Here is a 21,312-nt window from a genome sequence, read left to right on the forward strand (position 1 = left end):
TGTGAATTTACCAGGGGAGTAGTGGTTCAGTTCATGGAAATTACAGCCAGAAGAGCAAAATGGTTTTGAGTTTTCAGACAAGTTGAATTTGAAATAATACATGAAAGTCAAGCAGGTGGAGTGGTGATAGAGGCTTAGAATTTGAAGGAGGGCTTGGGGCAGGAGGTGCAGATGAACAGGTCATCTGCCTGGAGGTTCCATAAATATTGTACCTCCATTTATCTGTGGCAGTATTTTCCCCACTGATGACTGTCAGAAATACCTGTGGAGATTCTCTACTATGTCTGGGTGGGGCCCCTGCAACTGTATGTGCTTCACATAAGGGCTACTAATGTTCAAGGCTCTTGTTCACATTCTACAGTGTTGGGTTTAATCCCAGAAATAGGTTGGATCTGAGCCTGAACTCTCATCCCCACTATGTCCCATACGATACCGTGTTTCTACCTTCATTATTGGCATTCTTAGGCTACTGTTAATAGATTCCGTGTTCCATTTTAGTTATTATGTGTTGACTTCCTACTATGCAAGATGAGAATTTAGCTCTTAGCCTCTAGCCTCTCCTCTTTTCATTCTCTCAGTATTGTTACATCACAGCTTTTTGATGAAGGGCTGTTCATTGTTTGCATTAAATATTACAGATAAGCCTTGTACTCTACCAGGTTTATATTATTTTTTGGCATGAAACTGCTTTTCTTAGGTCATAGAGTTGCCTTACTGTTCGTTTGCTTAGTTTTGTATATACCTATTATTTGCTCATTTTCACTTTCACAGTAGGATGTTATTTGGGGGACACATCAGTTAATCAGTTATATTTATTTATTTTTATTTATTTATTTTAAAGATTTTATTCATGAGAGACACTGAGAGAGAAGTAGAGACATAGGCAGAGGGAGAAGCAGGCTCCGACTCCATCCTAGGACCCCTAGGATCACACCTTGAGTTGAAGGCAGACCCTCAACTGCTGAGCCACCCAGACATACCAGTTATACCAGTTATATTTATTTCTGAAGGCTTCCCTCCAGGTTCATCTATTTCTTGGAGGACTTCTCAGCTTTCTTCCAGGTTCTGCTGATCAGTGATGATCCTGGGATTTTCTTTCATTATTATCCTGAGAATTCTCTTTGTCAGATGGAACCTCTATTTCTTGGATCCCATTTTCTCTTCGTTGGATTACTCTTCTCTTTTTTGTGAAATCCACTAATTGGTAGCTTCCTAAGACAAGTATGTGGACAGTAAATTTACTGAGATTTTGTGCATCTACCGACGACTTTATTGTATCCTCACAGTTGACTTAGTGTGAAGAGAGAATTTTAGGTTGGAAATAACTCAGGATTTTGAAGCATTGGTTCATTGATTTGTTTATTTATGGTTCATTGGTTTTTAGTTTTCAGTATTAATTATCTTTATGTTCTAAAATATCCAGTGTGTTTTTAGTTAATTAGTGAATTACTCAAGGGACCATTTCCCCTGGGAGTATTCATGTTCTTCATTTTTCCTTGTACAGTTTATTTGACAATTTCATCCCTCTGTTGTCTTTGACCTTTCTCTAGTGTAACCTACCCTTACATAGATGTTATCTCCTGGACTAATCCCTTAAATTTATTCTTATTTTCCCTTTTGTCCTTTTCTTTTGTTACGGAGGAGATTTCCCCTATTTCATCTTTCAATCTTGTAGCCAATTTTTAAATTTCTCTACCCATACTTTTACCTTCTGGGAGCTTTGTTTTTGTTCTTTTAATATTTCTTTTGGTTGCTTCATGTTTCCTTCATGGATATAATATTTTCTAACTCTCTGAAGATAATAATTACAGGATTTAAAGTATTTTTCTTTTATTCCTTATATCATCTCCCTCTTAAAGATGTGTTGTGATTTTTTATTTTAGCTTCTTCTATGTTAAAGGCATTCTTCAAATGACTGAGGATCCTTGGCTGCCTGTTATTTGAAAATAAAATATTAAAAAGCCGATTGGAAGGCCTGTGTGGGTGGGTGGCCCAATTGTGGGCTTCATTTGTAGAGTGATGAGGAAGCCTTCAAATGTCAGATTGTGTGGGTTATTACTTTGCCCTCAGTCACATTTTCTACAGAGAAATCTTTTAGTGCTGTGATGTGCATGTTAATTACTTGCGCAGACAGCTGATTCAGTAGGTCCAGGTGGGGTTTGGGAGTCAAATTCTAATAAGTTCTCAGGTGATACTGATGTGTAGGAGGTTACTTTCTGAGTTGCACAGCTCTTAATGGGGGGGGTGGGGTTTGGTGGTGGAAGGGGGGAGCTGTGGCATTGGTAGTTCTGTGACTGTTTCAGTGCTGAGTGGGAAGGTAGATTCAAGGAAGCTTGTCAGGTGGTGACCCTGTCTTTTTTTAAATATGTATATTAAGTGAATATGTGTGGAATAATGAATATAAAATGTTGAAGCTGTGGGAATTCCTGAGAAATTGTTGAAAGTGTTAGCTGAAAAGGATAAAGGAAAAGGTCTCCTATGTTACTGCTGTCTCTCCTTGATTACTAGTAAAGTTGAGTATTTTCATGTTTATTGACAATTTGTATTTCTTGTATGAATTGTCTGTTTATTTCTTTCATGTGTTTTTATTTTGAGTTCTTTTTTTGGACTTGAGTTATTTTTTTTAATATAAAGAGCTATTCATGTATTTTGAATATTAATCCTTTTCTCATAGTTTATATTTTTGATATTTTCTAGCCTTTTGCTTTTAAATATATGATTTGTAGTACAGAAGTTTTATTTATTTAAATCAGATTATTTTTCCCATTATGATTTATGGTTTGTAACTGCTTTGGAAGGTCTTTCCTAAGCCAGGATTGTAAAAACACTCTCCTATACATTTTTTAATACTTAATTTTCATCAGTTTTAGTTTAATCAGTTTTTTTTTGTGTGTAGTGTAAGAGAGGAATCTACTTTTGTTTTTCCAAATGAGTAATTTGACATATTCCAATGTGACTGGCAGAGCAGTATGTTTTCTTTTACTTTATAACTAACCTTTTTTGGGAGAAGATTGCTACTGTTGTTTCTTGATTTTATAAGTGAATAGCCAAGCTCCTTGTTGTGTATAAATATATTAATGTGTGTGACAACCTGCAAAGATTCATGTTGCTACTCATGTTTAAAGTATTGGAAGGGGATCATCTAGACCTAATTTATTTTGCTCTGTCAGATTGGGGTATATCTATGTTGATTTGGGATAGAAATAACTTTTTTGGACTGTAGCTTGAGAAATAATTTGTGTTGCTAAGTAAACTAAAGGCCACCCTTCCACAGAGTGCAGGAACCATGGTGGGGATAGGATGGACTTGTGGTCCAGTCAGCCTGATAGAGTTTCCTGGACATTCACAAAATCTACTTCATAGATCACAGGGGGCACAACTTCTCATTTTACATTTTTAAAACTCTTACTCTTACATTTTCTGGTTACTTCTTGAGAATTTGTTTTATTGGCCAGGCTTTACCTTAGTGTACTTCTGTGGTTAGTCACTTGACACAGGTTTTTAGGGAATGCAATGTGGCATTGAACCTTAAGTAATATTTTAATGCCTGATTTGTTTTTTGTTATCTTTTTGCTCTGTTTTCTCCAAATTCATTGAGATGTTTTTGTTTCTCTTCACAATACAGCAAATGGAAAGGCGACAATAGCAGTGTCAGCTCCCTGTGTATTAGCCCAGATGGAAAGATGTTGCTTTCAGCTGGCCGAACAATCAAACTGTGGGTTTTGGAGACCAAAGAAATCTACAGAGTGAGTGAATCAAATTAGTTGTAAGCCTCATAGTCATCTAGAGTAAGTGTGGAGAAGGGCAGAAAGTCTGAGCCATAGCATATTGTTTTAAGAATATAGATTTGTTGTTTTCACACATATCAGATAGTAGAATCTGTAGACAGCAGTTACTTCCAAATCTGGTTTGTTGATATTAAATAGGTTAGATGTGTCAATTTCAAATGCATTTGAAAAATGAGCAAATAAGTAGAGTTTGAATTAAAAATTTTTTATTCTGCTATAGAATGATAGTTTTATTTCTAGCTTACATCCAGCATTTAGTACATTTGCAGAATTTACTATAGCGATATAATACTGCATTTTGAGTGTGCTCAGGGGTGTACTTTTGGTGCTGTGATGATGCCTTAAAATTGTGGTTTCGACTCACTGAGAGTAAAATGAGGACCTACAATTCCTTGGCTGTGTCTGAGCACCCAGGCATCCCTTTAAACATGCATAGAATTAAGTGGATTTTTAATGCAAAAATGGAAGAAAGAGTAGGGCCATGAGAGTTAGAAGGACATTGTGATTTTTCAGTATTTTCAGATGGAGTTTTTAAAAGTGAGAGGAATGCAGCACAAATAACCTCACTTACTTAGAATTCAATTTAGCTGTTACCTTTATCCTGGAGTTCTGATTTCAGATATGGATCATATGTATTGCTTATGGTCCGTCCACATGGACTCTTAATTTTTGTTGCTGCTCTGTGCCCTCTCCTAAATGAGATTTGACTTTCTCTAGCACTTCACAGGCCATGCAACGCCAGTTTCATCACTTACCTTCACTACTATCAGACCTCCTAATGAGAGCCAGCCGTTTGATGGAATCACAGGTCTTTATTTCTTGTCTGGAGCAGTGCATGACCGGTTACTCAACGTCTGGTATGTAGTCTTTTGGATCTGGGAGGTAGCATTGCCTTGAAAGAATATGTCACAGCCTGTACGGTTCATATAAGTGATAAATATGAGACTTATTTGATTGTACTTAATGTTAGGTTTACTTGTAACGAAGAATAGAGCCTGCCTAAAAAAACAGGTATAAGAAAACCTTAAGAGCATTTAATAGAACCTCCTCCTTGCTTGTTTAGAGGTAGAGTGGTCTAAATATTTTTGTGACTGGGCAAGTTATAAATAACCTTTTAAAAATTTGGGCTAATCTCTGATTTTGTTGAAATAGGACTTCTAGGTTAGTGCAGTAATGTCTATTTATGGATGTTTCACTGAGGACATTTAATTCTTTGGCTTTGTCTGGAAATCTCCAGGTAGCTCCCCCACCCCCTTTTTTGCAATAGTTGCTGTTATTAACTTTCCTTTGAACTCTCCCCTTTTTTTTCGTAATTTTTTTTTTTTTAAGATTTTATTTTTAAGTAATCTCTAGAACCAATGTGGGGCTTGAATTTACAACCCGGAGATCAAGAATTGATGTGCTCTACTGACTGAGCCAGCTAGGTGCCCCCTGGAACTACTTTAAAAAGTAAAAGTTAATTTGGTATTAAATAGCCATCGGGCAATTTTTAATTTGAAGAAAATAAGAGTTTTCTTGGATTTTATGAGATCTGAGAGTGAACCTTTTTTTAATTTTTTTTTAAAGCTGCTATTCATGGATAGAATAAGTGGAGATTTAAAAAAACTATTTTCTCATCCTAGTAATAAATTAGTTGAATGTGTTCTTCTATCATATCAAGTTATTATGAATTTATGCTACATAATATTCAGATACAAGTGGGCCTTATCACATATGTTATCTTGACATAGTTGGGTGGAGACAGGTTCATAAGGCCTAATGTGGACTTCTGTTCACCTTCAAACTTTTGGCTGAGCCATAGTTTATGTCTCTTATAATCACATTGTGTTGGTTTTCTCTCCTGTTTCTAGTTTTTGAGGCATGCCAATTGGGATAATTCTTTTAGTTTCATAAGATTCAAAACTTACTTAAGAAATTAGTAATGCCAAAAAGTTAAAATCTGCCACCAAAACCTCCTTAGTCTTAAAAATGCTTCACCTCTTTGGCTCCCTAGACCTAAAAGTCTCTAGCACAAAATTTCTTCTATAAAAGAGAAGTTGATTTTTGTTTTAACATCCCTCAAATTGTATGTGTAGGTCTGAGGACTTCCTGGTAACAGAGGAGTAAACTTGAAAAATTAAAAACCCACATTAAAAGGCTGCCCCAGAGGGCCATTTATGGAAAATTTTGTGTTTTGTTATTTTAATTTATTCATGATAGACACAGAGAGGCAGAGAAATAGGCAGAGGGAGAAGTAGGCTCCCTGTGGAGAGGCTGATGTGGGACTCAATCCCAGGACCCAGGGATCATGCCCTGAGCCAAAAGCAGACACTCAACCGTTGAGCCACCCAGGCATCCCTTAAAAAAGTTTTCATTTAAATTCCAGTTAGTTAACATACAGCATAATATTAGTTTCTGGTGTACAATATTACAATATGCTGATTCAGTGCTTCCACATAGCACCTGGTGCTCATTACAAGGGCATGCCTTTTTTTTTTTTTTTTTAAGAGCAATGTGGGGGGCAGAGGGAGATGGAGAGAATTGCAGGCACAATGCCTAGCTCCACCCATATCTCTGCAAATGGCAAGTTTTCATTTTTTTTAATTGAATACAACATTTGTGTGTGTGTGTGTGTGTGTGTGTGTGTATGTATGAATCACATCATCTTTATTCATCAATTGACGGACATGTGGGCTGTTTCCATAATTTGACTCTTGTAGATATTTATTACTGCAGAAACATCAGGGTGCATGTATCCCTTTGAATTAGTAGTTTTGTATTCTTTGGGTAAATACCTAGTAATGCGATTGCTGGATCACTTTTTTGAAGAACTTGCATGCTGTTTTCCAGTATGGCTGCACCAGTTTGCATTCCCAAGGAATGGATGGAAATTTATGTTTCTGTATTGGAAATATTCAGTGTCCCAGTACCATTTGTTGAAAAGAGTATTTCCAGTGAACTGTGTTTGCACATATACATGGGTATACACATACAGTCAGTTCTGGTTATTTGCAGTTGTTATGTTATAATAAGTCCTCATGAGCACTGAATTGGTGAGATTGAATTATTATTTCTCTGGGAAATACAAGGCTAGGTTTCTGCAAGCCTCGTTGGTCACATCTTTGTCATTTAATCAATACATAACCTTGTCTTATGTGTTTCTATTTAATAATACTTTATTATACAGACACACAGTTGATTAATTCATGCCAGAACAGAGTTTACCTAGCACAAATATTTTTTTCCATAAGGAATATCAGCTTTTTTTCCTCTTAGGTACATTCATAGGGGACATTTTAAAAGCAAAATCACCAGCAAGGGGATCCCTGGGTGGCTCAGCGGTTTAGTGCCTGCCTTTGGCCCAGGGCGCGATCCTGGAGTCCCGGGATCGAGTCCCACGTCAGGCTCCCGGCATGGAGCCTGCTTCTCCCTCCTCCTGTGTCTCTGCCTCTCTTTCTCTCCATGTCTATCATAAATAAATATATCTTAAAAAAATCACCAACAAAAAAAGCATAAAAGCAAAAAACATGGCACTAAAAAATCTTTTTAGTATTCTAAATAATACTAATAATACTAGTTTGTCGTATGAGACCTGATGTAAGTCAGAGGATAGCCTTGTTTAACATTGTCAGCAACTCTTATTTTTCACTGCTATGAGCATACCCTGTTAAGACCATGGAAGTTCCACAAGTACTGATTTGGGGGTTTATAAATAAATTTTAGCAAGTAGGCAAATTCTTAAACAAGGAATCAACAATTAATAAGGATCATTTGGGTGAATACACATATAGGTCTGTTTCCGGACTCTTCTCTTCTTCGTAGTGGTGTGATAAAATTCTCAGATTAATCTGTAGCTTTAGTGTGAACCCAGTCAAAATCTTAGAAGAAACTTTTATAGAAATTGACAGTCTGATTTTAAAATTCAAATGAAAATACAGAGGACATAGAGGAGCAAAACAATGTTGAAAAAGCAGAAAAAGTTGGAGAGCTCACATTGCCTAATCTCCTGAGTTGTTAAGCTATAATAATTGATACAATGTGGTACTGGCATCAAGATAGGCAAATAATAGTGGAAAAGAATAGAGAATATTACTCATTGTTTAAATCTCCGTAAGTGCATTAGTGCTTTTTCTCTTCCTTGCATCATCCATGGTAAATGGCAGTGACACAGATGTGTCCCTGAGTGTGATCTGTAGAAAAGATGCAAAAGCTGTGGGGAATCTAATGTTGTGATTCCCCATAGGTGCTCATGATTTTTTGTTTGTTTTTTAAATTTCTTTTTATCTAATCATTGGTTTTGTTATCTAGGCAGGTCCGGTCAGAAAACAAAGAAAAGAATGCAGTGATGTCTTTTACAGTTACAGATGAACCTGTGTATATTGATTTGGCTTTGTCAGAAAATAAAGAAGAGGTAAATGGCCTGATTTTTGAGAATTTGTTTTTGGGTTTTGCAAATTGTATTTTTAAAATTAGTGTATTGATGATTTAATGATTTGGCAAAGAGGGGGACACAAGGGAGGAAGAACAAAATACAACAAAAATCTTAGACTGTTGAAGTAAGCTTAGACTGTTCAAGGTAAATCACTGTGGTGAATGCTTATGGATGGGGGATGGGGACTGTAGGCAGAGGTGTTTTCAGCAATCCCTACTGCTCTTACATGCAAGGCCTACCTGTTCCCTTTTGCCAGTCTCTGCACTTGGTAGTGGTGACTTCGCTCCTTTGACTTCCAGGCTGTATTCTCCTTGACTAATAACTTCTTCCCCTAAACTTTCATTTCTAAACTTTACAAAAACTCCAATTGTCATTTTGATGACAGTAATGATTTTTAAATGCAGCAATTGTGTAACCTTGGTGTTCTAACTTCTCTGGTTATTTAAAGGGTTGGGTTTGGGGGAGAACAGCTTAAATTTGATAAGTGTATTAAAGCAATTATCCATTAGAGTAGACTGAAGTATTAACCCCTTAGAATAATCAGTAAATTTTTCTTTTAGCCTGTCAAGTTAGCTGTTGTTTGCAGAGATGGTGAAGTTCATCTTTTTGAACACATATTAAATGGGTAAGAAATTTCTCAAGTTTATTTTCTTTCCCTGATTTGTTATTCTTTTTTATTCCCACTTCAATATTCTTTGCATTTTGATTACTTTTCAGTTAGATTATTTTGAAAGCATTATTATTTATCCATATGACTACATATATTCTTAGTGAGAACTCAAAAGTTTTTAGAATCATGGACCATTTCTTCGTATATGTGGTTAGTAAAGTAGTTTTATAATAATATGCTTAGTAAATGTTAGTAGTTCTGATAATCTATTTTAAAAGAAAGTGGTTCGGTTGGAAAACTTTGCTTGTGAACTTGGTAAAACCTTAATTTCTAACTTAGATAATACATACGTGGGTCAGTGAAACATGGCAATGCTAATGTTTTGGTGAGTAGAGGGGAGTGAGGCTGGTGGGATGTGTAGTAGTCATAGACCAAGGGTCAGTAAATTATGACCTGTGGGTCAAATCAGTATGATCATATGTGGTGCCCAAAACTAAAATATTATCTGCTCTTTATAGAAAGTTTGCCAACCTTTACCCATACTCTATAGACATGGTCTAAAACTCAGTCATGTAAACTTTAAAGTTATTTCAACTTTTTGTCAGTTGGTCTTTCCTTTTATAATCCTGGTGTAGGACTTTATTTAAATATAAAATAGTGTATGAAAGCATAAAACATTATTTAGGATATATAGACAATTGATTATTAAGCATAATTCTCCCTCCACTGAGTTCTATTCCCTAGAGGTAACTGTTAACATTTTTTGTGTAACACTTGAGGCCTTTATTTACAGTCATGCATGTACGTGGAATATATAATTGAGGGCCTAGGGGATCCCTGGGTGGCGCAGCGGTTTGGCGCCTGCCTTTGGCGCAATCCTGGAGACCCGGGATTGAGTCCCACGTCGGGCTCCCGGTGCATGGAGCCTGCTTCTCCCTCTGCCTGTGTCTCTGCCTCTCTCTCTCTCTCTCTCTCTCTCTGTGTGACTATCATAAATAAATAAAAATTATAATTGAGGGCCTGGAAGTAGTGGGCAGCAATGAGGACTTGGGCACTTCTCCTTGGGCAATATAGTAAGCCATTGGCTTTTATGCAGAAGATTGATGAGGTTTGACCTAAGTGTTAAGACATTAAGCTTTAAGCCATTCTGTCTGATATGTTGAGAATAGCCTACGGAGGGGTGAAAGGCCAAAGCAGAGACCAGAAGTCCTGGACAGATGATTGTGGAGTCCAGATAACTAGGGGGAGTGAGTTGGAAAGATAGGAGCAGTGTGGTATACTTGTGGGTGATAAGATGTCTGTGATGTGAGGAGTAAGTGACTGAGACACAGTAGAGGTACGGTTGTTGGAGGTGGCAAGGGTATGGAACTGAGAGGACCATGTGTCAGATTATCAGGCTGTGTGGTGAATATGGAGACCACTAAGAAAGTGTTGGATGGATTGACAGTGGAGCCACTAAAATATTTAAGAAATAAAGGGGAGTGACCCAGAAATGAATGGATGACAGCAGGAGACGGAGGTAGCTGGTATCTGGTGACAACACTTTGCAAGGTTTTAGAGGTGAAAGAGGGAGAGACTACTTGTTTTGAAATGTTTGTGACAAACAGGAAGCACACTTAAATCCTGTCCAGGGCTGCTGACACAAAGGCTATGGAGGCAAAACAGGTATGACCTGGGAGATCTGTCCTTATGAGCCAGCATAGAGCAAGAAGGTGAAGAAAGTCCTGAGAGAAGAAATTGAGGATGGGATTCTTTTGATAAAATTTTGCTGAAATTTTGCTCCTGGAACTGTGTTGAGAGATCCTAGTGAGGCTTTTGGGGGTTGGAAACAATTGGAGATGGAGCTGATTGGAGCAGATATAGTCAGTAATCTGGTGCTGAAGCTCAAGGCAGTGAGAGAGTACCTGGGAGCTTGGGCCCCTTGTGGAGCTTGACAGTGGGATAGGAGGGCACATGGGTCTCCAGGCAAATTTTGATGGTGAAGTCTTACTAGATGATAGATAAGGTCTTGACAGCAACACTAGTGCTGTTGGGGACCCTGGTCACTGCAGTTGTAGTGTGGAGGCCACAGGAGGGTTGCATTTTCTGACTCAATGCCAACTTCAAAGCATTCGTATGAGATGTTATCTCAAATTTTCTAATTAATTTTTTTTCACTTCTAGATACTGCAAAAAGCCTTTGACTTCAAACTGCACAATTCAGATAGCAACACCTGGGAAAGGCAAGAAATCAACACCAAAACCCATCCCTATTCTAGCAGCTGGTTTTTGCTCAGACAAAATGTCATTGTTGCTTGTATATGGGAATTGGTTTCAGCCCATCATTGAGCGAGTGGTACGTAGATGCTACTCTGGGGTAGAGCAATACAACATCAATATGGCCATGGAAGAAAATGATTTTGAAATGATTCATTGGTCTGCTTATTGGAATACTTAAAAAGAAGTCACATATTTTCCCTTAACTGAAGGACCTTTCACTGGGTGGTTTATTTTAGTTCGTGAGAGCTATGGATATAATTTTACTTAACCCAGCATATCAAAAATATTTTAATCCTTAGTCAATATGAAAATTATTTGAGATAGTTTATTCTCTTTCCTCCTTTATTTAATAGTATGTCTTTGATGTTTGGTGTATATTTTCACTTACAAACACATCTCAGTTTGGAATAGCCTCATTTCAAATGCTAAGTACCTCCATGTCCCTAGTAGGTAATATTTTGGTCAGCATAGGTATGAGTGAATTTTGCCCAATTCTCCCAAAGCTAAATCTTAATAAAGGAGCCCTTGGTAATAGTATTCACTGAATTTTCTCAGTGGAAATTTAATGAGTGGTACAGTTACTTAACTTTTGATTATAGAAGTTTCTTTGGAGACTTTTGGTAAGTGATGAGCATGTCCAATAGGTGATTTCTTCAGCTTGCATTTATACTGCTATTTTTTTTTAAGATTTTACTTATTCATGAGAGACAGAGAGAGGGATTCCTTCTTTGTCTCTGTCCAGAGACCTAGGCAGAAGGAGAAGCAGGCTTCTCATGGGGAGCCTGATATGAGATTCGATCCCAGGACCCTGGGATCACACCCTGAGCTGAAGGCAGATGCTCAACTACTGAGCCACCGAGGTGTCCCTATACTGCTTTTATTCAGTAAGGCCCCCTGGGAGATGATGAGTGGAATATTACATGCCCAAGCAAACTCCGGCTGAGTTTATTTTAAGCTTAAATTTAAGCTCTTGAGTTTATTTAATTCTTTGCTTTTTAAAAACTTAACACATGGATATGGTTTAATGAAAGGAGAAAGGTGTTAAGCTGTAAACCTAAGTCTTCTTGCTGTATGTGGACCCCCTAACCCTTCTCTGCAGATAAAGCCATTGTTTCTGCTTGTTTGGGGTCTTTCTGGATACTAATTGGTTCTGTGGTTATAGAGGATTACATATAACCGTAACACCTTATGGGTAACCTGTACTTTGCAGCATCTGATTATTCCCACCGTTTGATACCACATCAAGGATGTGGACCCTAGAGCATTTTTGTTCATCAGCAGTGCTGTCTTTGACTTGGTTGTGGGAAATATAGCAGTAGGAAATTTTAGGATAAAAACATTCTTTTTTAGGATAGAAATATTCTTTTTTAGCCTATACTATTCTTTATAGGGGTGACAAACTGGAATGTTTTCTTTAAAATCTGTTACACTTAAAAACCTGTTGATCGGGCAGCCCGGGTGGCTCAGCAGTTTAGCACTGCCTTCAGCCCAGGGCGTGATCCTGAGGACCCAGGATCGAATCCCATGTCAGGCTCCCTGCATGGAGCCTGCTTCTCCCTCTGCTTGTGTCTCTGCCCCCCTCTCTCTCTCTTTCCTGTGTTTCTCATGGGGGGAAAAAACCCCAAAAAAACACAAAACCTGTTGATCTGGGGTACCTGGGTGGCCCAGTGGTTGAGCATCTGCCTTTGGCCCAGGAGGTTATCCTGGGGTCCTAGGATTGAGTCCTAGGATCCCCTGCAGGGAGCTTGCTTCTCCCTCTGCCTATGTCTCTGCCTCTCTCTGTGTGTGTCTTTCATGAATAAATTTAAAAAAAAAAAAAAAACAACAAAACCAGTTGGTCTTTTAAAACTATACACATGAAAAATTCGAGCAGTTCCTAACTGAAGAAAGTACACATTATGCTTAATACTGACCCACTTTTCTATGCTGCTGTCAATCTGAATGGTCATCAGTCTGAGTGGCTCAGTTTTGTGGGGAAGCTTTCTGTGCTTTTTTGTATTTTTATAAAAAATGCACAAGTAGGCATTTGCTTTTCATGTTTTATTCCCAATTCCTTTATTTGACACTTTTTTTTTTTCTCCATCATACCCTCTCCTCTTTAAAATTATATTCCCAGGCTTTAAGTTCCAAAGAACCTCATATGTGTTTAATAAGAGATATTTCAAACTGCTGGGCCCCCAAAGTAGAAACGGCTATAACAAAGGTGAGTGCATTTTATATTAGAAATTGAGAAAAATGAGATTTAGGTGAGTCGAATTGTTACGTAATACTATGTTTAGACTCTTTGATACCATCTCTTTATGATTTTGTTTTAACAAGTTTGTGGGATTAGGTCTCCGATAACAAGATTATAAAACTCTTGTGCTCTTGATTTGTTAAGTGCATGAGTGAATAGATAACTAGAAGTTGAAGACCTGGGAGTTAGCCTCTGCCCCCATGTATGATCATTAAATAAACATCATATTTATCAAATTATTTTACCAATGTCAATATTTAAAGGAGCATAACTTTGAGAAGAATCTTACATTTAAAGGTGGAATAAAGCCTAAAATGATGGGTCTGGAATTGAACACTGTATATACACTAATCATCATCATCATGCTTTATTTTGAATATAACATGGCGTCTATATGTAGATATCATATGTTTGGCAGTTTAATGAGAAAGGGAAAGCCAATACATGCTATGATGACATCCATATATGGTTTCGCTTCTGGCTGAGTTCCAGAGATGACACCTTTCTCTTGGCTGTCTGAGCATTTCTGGCAAAGTTCGATTACTGGAGATGGTTGCAAAACATAGTCTAATGTTTTTAAGTAAACTGTAATCTATAAACATTGTTCCTGGTTTTTACTCTAATGTGGTATTGAAAACTGTAAAACTGAACTTTCAGATTATAATTTAAAAACATATTTGCCAACATTCAGTTAAAATTTATCTTTAATTCATATATTAAGTTAGTTATGTTAGATTTTTGCAAACGAATCTTTTAGTTCGTTTTCTCATTGGGGCTAAATCTTGCTAGGACAAAGGCACCATTTCTTTTGTCACGTCCCTGCTGTTCCTATTCAACAGGTGAGAACACCAGTGATGAATTCTGAAGCAAAAGTTTTGGTGCCAGGGGTGCCTGGTCATCATGCAGCCATCAAGCCTGCTCCTCCACAAACTGAGGAAGTAGAGAGCAAGAGGAAATTGGGGGAAAATGAGGTAATAGAGGCACTCTGACGATGTTTGAGATTCGCACTCTGATGATTTTTGAGATTCCTCTTGAGACTGTAGCACATATATCGGATAGAGCCAGACTTGGAACTTGAGGAACTGAGATTGCTGCTGTTAACTCTCTCTCTCATCCCCAGCAGCACAGGTTCCTGAAATTCCAGATTGTAGACTGTGAGATGTTTACTTGGCCACTGTTAATGGAGAAGACATTGTACTAACTACAGAAGGTGCTGTTTTGGCCTTTGTTAGTGGTCAGCTGGGTCACATAATTGAATACATCAAGCCAGGACTTGCTGTGATGATTTCCATTGGGTTTCGCATGTTGCTGACTTCCAGTGATGCCTCTTCTCTTGGCTGTCTGAGCAGTCCTGGCTAGTTTAGTGATAGTTGGTCATCATTTTAACCTCTTAACTTATAAAATTTCATTTTTTCTCAGCTCCCTAGACCTTCCTTCCTGTGGTTATTGTACTTGTCTCTGCAGCTTTTTTTTTTTTTTCCTTAAGATTTTTATTTATTTGAGAGAGTAAGCGAGCCATGAGTGGGTGGTGGGGGAGAGGGAGAAGCAGATTCCCTGCTGAGCAGGGAGCCATATGCAGGACTTGGTCTCAGGACCCTGTGATCATGACCTGAGTCAAAGGCAGACACTTAACTGACTGAGCCACTCATTTGCCCCTGGACCAAGCTACTTTAGGCCTTGTCTGGTTTCACATTAATAGATCATTTCTGTTCTGCAGGTTAGCATTGAAGAACGCCTGGGAGCACTGGATATAGATACAAAGAAAGAAAAGGTTGACCTTCCACAGACAAATAGCTTTCCAGTTCTTCTCACACAGGGTTTAGAAAGTAATGATTTCGAAATGCTAAATGTAAGTATTATAGCAGTTTTTAAAATGAATTAAGACAGTTAATTTTTCTTAGAAAGTGATTGACCTAGCACACTCAAGTGAATAGACCTGTGATATAGCTATTTTGAATTTAATATTTTCTGACTGTAGTCAAGTATAGATCACTTGGTGGCACTATACAGACAGTCACCAACCTACAAAGGCATTGTGTTAAATTATTTTGAACCTGGAATGCATTTTCTCATAGAAATATTGTTCTGACTTGTTATTAGGTCTTAGGCTTTAGTTCACAAAAGCCTTTTATAAACATAGTGTAGCTGAACTATAATACTCAGCATTCTAGATCACAATTTATATTTTTTTCTGTAGGAAAATGCGTTCCTGAGTTTTTACTCTGGATTCCAGAAACTTATTTCCCCCTGGCCGTGAGAGGGGGCGGTGAGGTGGAACCTTGGCAATGGGTAGGAGGTTTGGGGGAAAAATTCAAGAGGGTTGGGGGTTATGTTTGAAGTATTTAGAGGTAAAAGTACTAGAAATTTATATAAGGGAGGTATTTATTATTTCTGTGTTTGTAAGTTGGTGACTGCTTGTATGAAGTTACATAATTAGGTCCTCTTAAATTCTAGAATTTAATAGTGGTCTGTAGAGACATTTTAATGTAAAGATTGGATTTAAGCACTGCCTGATTAGATAAAATCAGTTTACATTTTCTTAGTGATTCAATATTATGGTGCCACTTAGTATTGATGTGACTTTATTCATAGGTTACTTTAATCATGTAACCTATGAATAGCGTCTTTCTGATTTATATTTTGATCTAAATGTGAATATCGTTTATGTCTAAGGTGATTTTACAAAACGAGGGGAAATCACATCCTAAAATTTTTTGTAAAATTACTTGTAAAATAGTTTGTGAGTGTATGTAATTTGAAAGGTGGATTTTAGTTATATGGTATAGAAACCTAGATGAAAATAAGCTGTAGAAAACAATGGACAATGTTTTTAAAATGTAACGTAATTTATCTGCCACTGTTGTCTCCTTAACTATACTTTGAAACCTTTCTCAGTAATACAAGTAAATCAGCTACCGATTTTTTTTAAAGAAACATTTCAAAACATTTAGAATTATTACATTGGACCCCCCACGCACTCATCACTGAGTTTCAGAAATTATCAGCACTAGCCAATCTATTTGTCATTGTGTCATGTATCTGCCCACAGGCCTCCCCTAGGTTATAGTGAAGCATAGAGACGACATTTTATCTGTAAATACATCCTTGTTCAACTCTGACAGTAACAACTCCTTTTAAAAACAACCACAATCCATTATTACACCTTAAAAAAGTAAACAGCAATTCTTTGAAATCATCAAATATTCAGTTAGTAGGTTTATATTTCCTTGATTGTCTCATGAACTTCGTAAGTTTTTATATTTGCTTTCTTCAAAATGGGATCCCCATGAAGTACACAAAGTATTGGGGAGATAATGCCTCTTCTGTGTCTTGCAGTTAAGTTTTTGGGGAAGCTATGTTATTTGCCCTGAAGAGATTCTCACATTCTGGATTTTTGCCTTCTGTAAAACTCCATTTTGTTGTGTCATTTAATCCAGTAAATGATATCATTTAACATGTTCCTCTAACATACTACTTGTACACTGGTAGTTGGATCTAAAAGCTTGTAGAGATTCAGGTTAAAATCTTTTGGCACTTCAAAGGTGACAGTGTATTTATCAGACATCACAGAGTTGTTGAGGAAACAATATGACCTTTTTGGAAGCACTTTTTAAATTGTGAAGGGTTGTACACATAAGATTTTTTCATTATTAGAGGTCTTTAGGTGATACATTGTATTAAGTAGAAGTAATTGGAAACTAGAATCCTGAAACATTGTGTGCTGGAAAAGACCTGTAAAAGTTAGAGTGAAGAGCTTCTTTTAAAATAACCCTTTAAAAAAAGAGATAAGTAAAATATATATATAATTTTTTTAAAGATTTTATTTATTTGAGAGCGGAGAACACAAGCAGGGAGGAGGGGAAGAGGCAGAGTGAGAGGGAGAAAGAGACTCCGTTGAACAGGACCCTGAGGTTATGACCTCAGCCAAAGGCAGATACTTAGCTGACTAAGCCACCCAGACTATGCCCCCCAATATTTTTTTTTCTCCTAAAAATACTCTAATCCCAAAAGTTACCTTATGATTATACACGAAATATAGGAGGAGGACAATAAAAATGAAAGAAGGCAATGAGCAGTGGCAGGAATGTATCATATGACTAGAAGTGAGAAGAATCCCTACCATAGAAAACTTGACATTAAATTCGTGGCTTTAGAAAGGTGGAAATTTGACTCAAAGAAAATGTCTATAGCTTATGAGAAGAGAAGCCTAGTCATTTATATAATTCATGGCATCCACAGACGACAGCTATTTTTAGATTTTTAAAAATGTATGTAAATAATTTTGTGCCATTTACAGTAGGATAAATTCTACTGTAAAATACACTATAAAAGATGCCTCTACCTCTGCATTACAAAAATTGAGAGAAATTAAGAAAGATTTGAGTAGTGATGTTTATGATTGAAAGATTTAATACTGTTAAACGAGGAATTCCCCCCCCCCCCCCCATACTTCTCTGTGTATTCAGTACATTCCCAATTAAATTTCAGCAGCATCTCCAGGTAAAATTGGAGGACTTAGCCTACTCAATTTCTTTTCTTTTCTTTTCTTTTCTTTTCTTTTCTTTTCTTTTCTTTTCTTTTCTTTTCTTTTCTTTTCTTTCCTTTCCTTTCCTTTCCTTTCCTTTCCTTTCCTTTTCCTTTTCCTTTTCCTTTTCCTTTTCCTTTTCCTTTTCCTTTTCCTTTTCCTTTTCCCTCCTTCCCTTCCTTCCTTTTTTTTTTTTTTTAAGATTTTATTTATTAATTCACGAGAGATACAGAGAAAGAGGCAGAGACATAGGTAGAGGGAGAAGTAGGTTCCCATAAGGAACCCGATGTAGGACTCGATCCTGGACTCCGGAATCACGCCCTGAGCGGAAGGCAGACGCTCAACCACTGAAACATCCAGGCGTCCCAAGCCTACTCAATTTCAAGATAAAGTATAGTAATCAATATAGTTTGATAATGGTGAAAAATAAATACAGATTAAGGAACCAAAATAGTCCAGAAATAGACCATACAGAATTAGTTGAGTTAATGGAGAAAGTAAAATCTTTCCAACAATTAATCCTGTACCAACCAAATATCCATCTGGAAAAAAAAATACATCTCAGCTCTTATTTCACAAAAGTTGACTCAAAATAGATAAATGTAAAACCGAAATCTACAAAACTTCTAGAAGATAGGATAAAATATATGCAAACATTAGTGGACAGAGTCTTGATGGCATCACAAAAAGCATTACACACTCTAGGAAAAAAGCGGTCATTTGGACTTAATGAAAAACGGTCATTTGGACTTAATGAAAGTTAAAATCTTTTACTCTTGAAATGACTTGACACTGTTAAGAGAAAGGAAAGGTAAGCTGTGGGCTGGCAGAATATTTGCAATCCTTACATCAGACAAGGGTTCTATCCAGAAAATATAAAAGACTCAATAATGAGACTCAACTCAAATAAAAATCTGGTAAAGGTGTGAACAGATACTTCACAAAAGAAGTTAAATGGCCAGTAAGTGCATTTAAAAGTGTTACATATCATGGATCACCACCAATGCAAATTAGCATGGCAGTGAGCTAACACTACATACCTGCAGTGGGTTGATTAAAATTTAAAAGATCCTTCTGTTGGTGAGAATGTGGTACAGTTGGAATCTCATATCTTGCTGGTGGGAATATAAAATGGTACAGCTACTTTGGAAAAGAATTAGGCAGTTTCTTAAAAGTTAAAGATTCATCTCCCATAAGACCCAGCCATATTCTACTGATGGGTATTTACCTGGAGAATCAAAAACATGTTCATATAAAGACTTGTACATGAATGATGCTAGCAACTTTATATTTTTTAAATAATTGTAACCTTGAGAGAACACATATGTTCCTCAACATATGAACAAATAAACAAATTCTTTATCTAGCACTGTTAGGAATATATTATTGATACATTAGCAACATGGATGAATCTCAAACTTAGGCTGTGAGAAAGAAGCCAAAGAGTACATGCTCTTTATGATTCTATTTATATAAAAATTCTAGGAAATGCAGACCAATATATATAGTTCAGTGGTTACCTGGGGGTGAGGGTGGACGATTAGAATGTTAAGGGGCCCAAGGAAGCTTGAAGGTGATGGAATGTTTATCATAGTGTTTGCTTCATTGGTAAAGGTTTATGTCATACTGATTAAATAGTATATTTAAGTGTGTACTGTTAATTATGCTTCAGTTATAGTGTAGCAAACTTGTAAAAGAAAACCTTCAATATTTTCTTGGCTAGTTACAACTGTGGTTTATAGGGTTGTCTCTTTAAATATATTTTCAGTGGAAGTTAATGCTAACTTCTATATCCATTAACACTTTACTTTGGTTTAGGGTAACTTGCTTTTACTTCTCTTAATTTGTAAAATTATCATAGACCCTCTTGTTAGCATAAGAATTACTTGAGAGCTTGTTAAAAATTCTTCTGTCCAGCAGTTTGATATAACTTCTAAACAGCTAGGCCATACGTACTCTTTTTTTTTTTTTAAGAGAGAAGGAGAGAAGATGAGAGGGAGATAATCTTAATTAGGTGGGGCTCCTTCTCACAATCCTGTTGAGATCTTGACCTGAGACAAAGTCAAGATGGACACTTAACCAATTGAGCCACCAAGTGCTCTAAGCCATATGTACTCTTGTTGGCCTTTGACAGTTCTAGTTTATACCTCTTATCTTGGTATAATAATTAATAGTGACTTTCATTGTCATGTGTCCTAGTTTAGACAACAAATTATATGATCACTTTATATTTTAGAACACCAGGAGATTACACAAACTACATATTTTTTAAACCCTCATTCCTATATTGTTTTTAACTAAGCTTTTGGTATAAATAATGTGCAACAATAGATTCAAGTTTATATCCCGTGACTTGAAGGGCTACTACCCTACTTGGCCAGTTAAGACCATGAAACCTGATAGTTTGGTGAACATCTTGTGAAAATTGAGGACCTTAACAAGAGTGGGTCTTATTTCAAATAGTAATTTGTAGACTAGTTCAGATAGATTGTTCCCTATAACCTGTACATCGTTCAAACTTTGTGATAACTGGTATTTATAATAACATGATTTGAGGTATGTTTAGTATCATCACGCATCTTCTGAATTACTGTTGAAGTTCTGATCAACATATTTTGTTTTGAATCTTGTATTCTGATTATTTGAAAATATAAATTTAGGTTAATTGAAACTGTTTAATCAGGACAGTCCATTCCTCACTTTTATAAAAAGTTTTCTTTTGTATGAGGAACTATGCAATTATTCCAGTGGTAGTTTTTGTATAGTTTTTGATGGATTTGAAAGGGCTTGGTGTAAAGATATTTTTATAAGTAAATAAAATTCATAGGGAATTCTGAAAAGGTGCTGTTAAAATAGGCTATAATCAGTCTTCTATATTTTGCCCTTTGGTACTTCTGTTTATATTTTAAGCATGGCCTTTAGAGTACCAATCATCACCAAAACAGCATGCATCCATCATCAGGGAAGTTCCTCTGGGAATTAAACTCTTTGGAAAGAATAAATACATAGAAAAGTTCAAGAGGAAGGGGAGACTGAAGATTTTGAGAACCTGAAAGGACTTGTATTTCACACTCTTGCCTATAGATGAAGCATCTGGGGTTTGGAGACATTGAAAAGCCTGCCAGGATTAGGACTACTCTCTCTCTCTCATTTTCTGTACCCTGTAGCGGAGACTGGGTTTCTCCAGTTGATGTACTCTCCCAGGGTTTTGATTCAAGCATTCGTTATGTATGATCTTTTAATTATCTTAAAAGTTTATCAAAAGTTGATAATTTTAAAAGATTTGTTGCTTTCTAAGTGTGGTTTTAGTATGTTTTGCTCAATCTTATGTGGATATATCTCTGATTTCATAAAATGACAGTTTGATAGCTTCTCTAAAGTGGCATATATCTGCAAATGTCTAGAGGTGTTCTATTTTATGTAAAAATTTCATAAAGTTTAGAATCTGTAGAGAAGAAACTCCATTCATCAAAGTAAATGTCTT

General features: G+C 36.6%; 1 protein-coding gene, 2 non-coding genes and 1 pseudogene across 3 annotated transcripts in view; all 4 read left to right on the forward strand.

The window, feature by feature from the left end:
• WDR43 (WD repeat domain 43) overlaps window positions 1–21,312 on the forward strand; it is a 44,177-nt gene that overhangs the window by 11,546 nt on the left and 11,319 nt on the right. The window contains exons 4-11 of the mRNA XM_038561162.1: window positions 3,626–3,746; window positions 4,506–4,645; window positions 8,076–8,178; window positions 8,760–8,824; window positions 10,972–11,143; window positions 13,184–13,270; window positions 14,143–14,274; window positions 15,021–15,152. Of these exons, the coding sequence (XP_038417090.1) occupies window positions 3,626–3,746; window positions 4,506–4,645; window positions 8,076–8,178; window positions 8,760–8,824; window positions 10,972–11,143; window positions 13,184–13,270; window positions 14,143–14,274; window positions 15,021–15,152 (952 nt within the window). The remainder of the gene's footprint in view (window positions 1–3,625; window positions 3,747–4,505; window positions 4,646–8,075; window positions 8,179–8,759; window positions 8,825–10,971; window positions 11,144–13,183; window positions 13,271–14,142; window positions 14,275–15,020; window positions 15,153–21,312) is intronic.
• LOC119864026 lies at window positions 4,114–4,198 on the forward strand (annotated as a pseudogene).
• LOC119864024 lies at window positions 13,748–13,827 on the forward strand. Its single transcript, XR_005372825.1, has one exon. It is a non-coding gene; the product is annotated as a small nucleolar RNA SNORD53/SNORD92 (small nucleolar RNA).
• Window positions 14,577–14,652, forward strand: LOC119864025. Its single transcript, XR_005372826.1, has one exon. It is a non-coding gene; the product is annotated as a small nucleolar RNA SNORD53/SNORD92 (small nucleolar RNA).

Source organism: Canis lupus, chromosome 17 (assembly GCF_011100685.1).
Source record: "Canis lupus familiaris isolate Mischka breed German Shepherd chromosome 17, alternate assembly UU_Cfam_GSD_1.0, whole genome shotgun sequence".
NCBI lineage: Eukaryota > Metazoa > Chordata > Mammalia > Carnivora > Canidae > Canis > Canis lupus.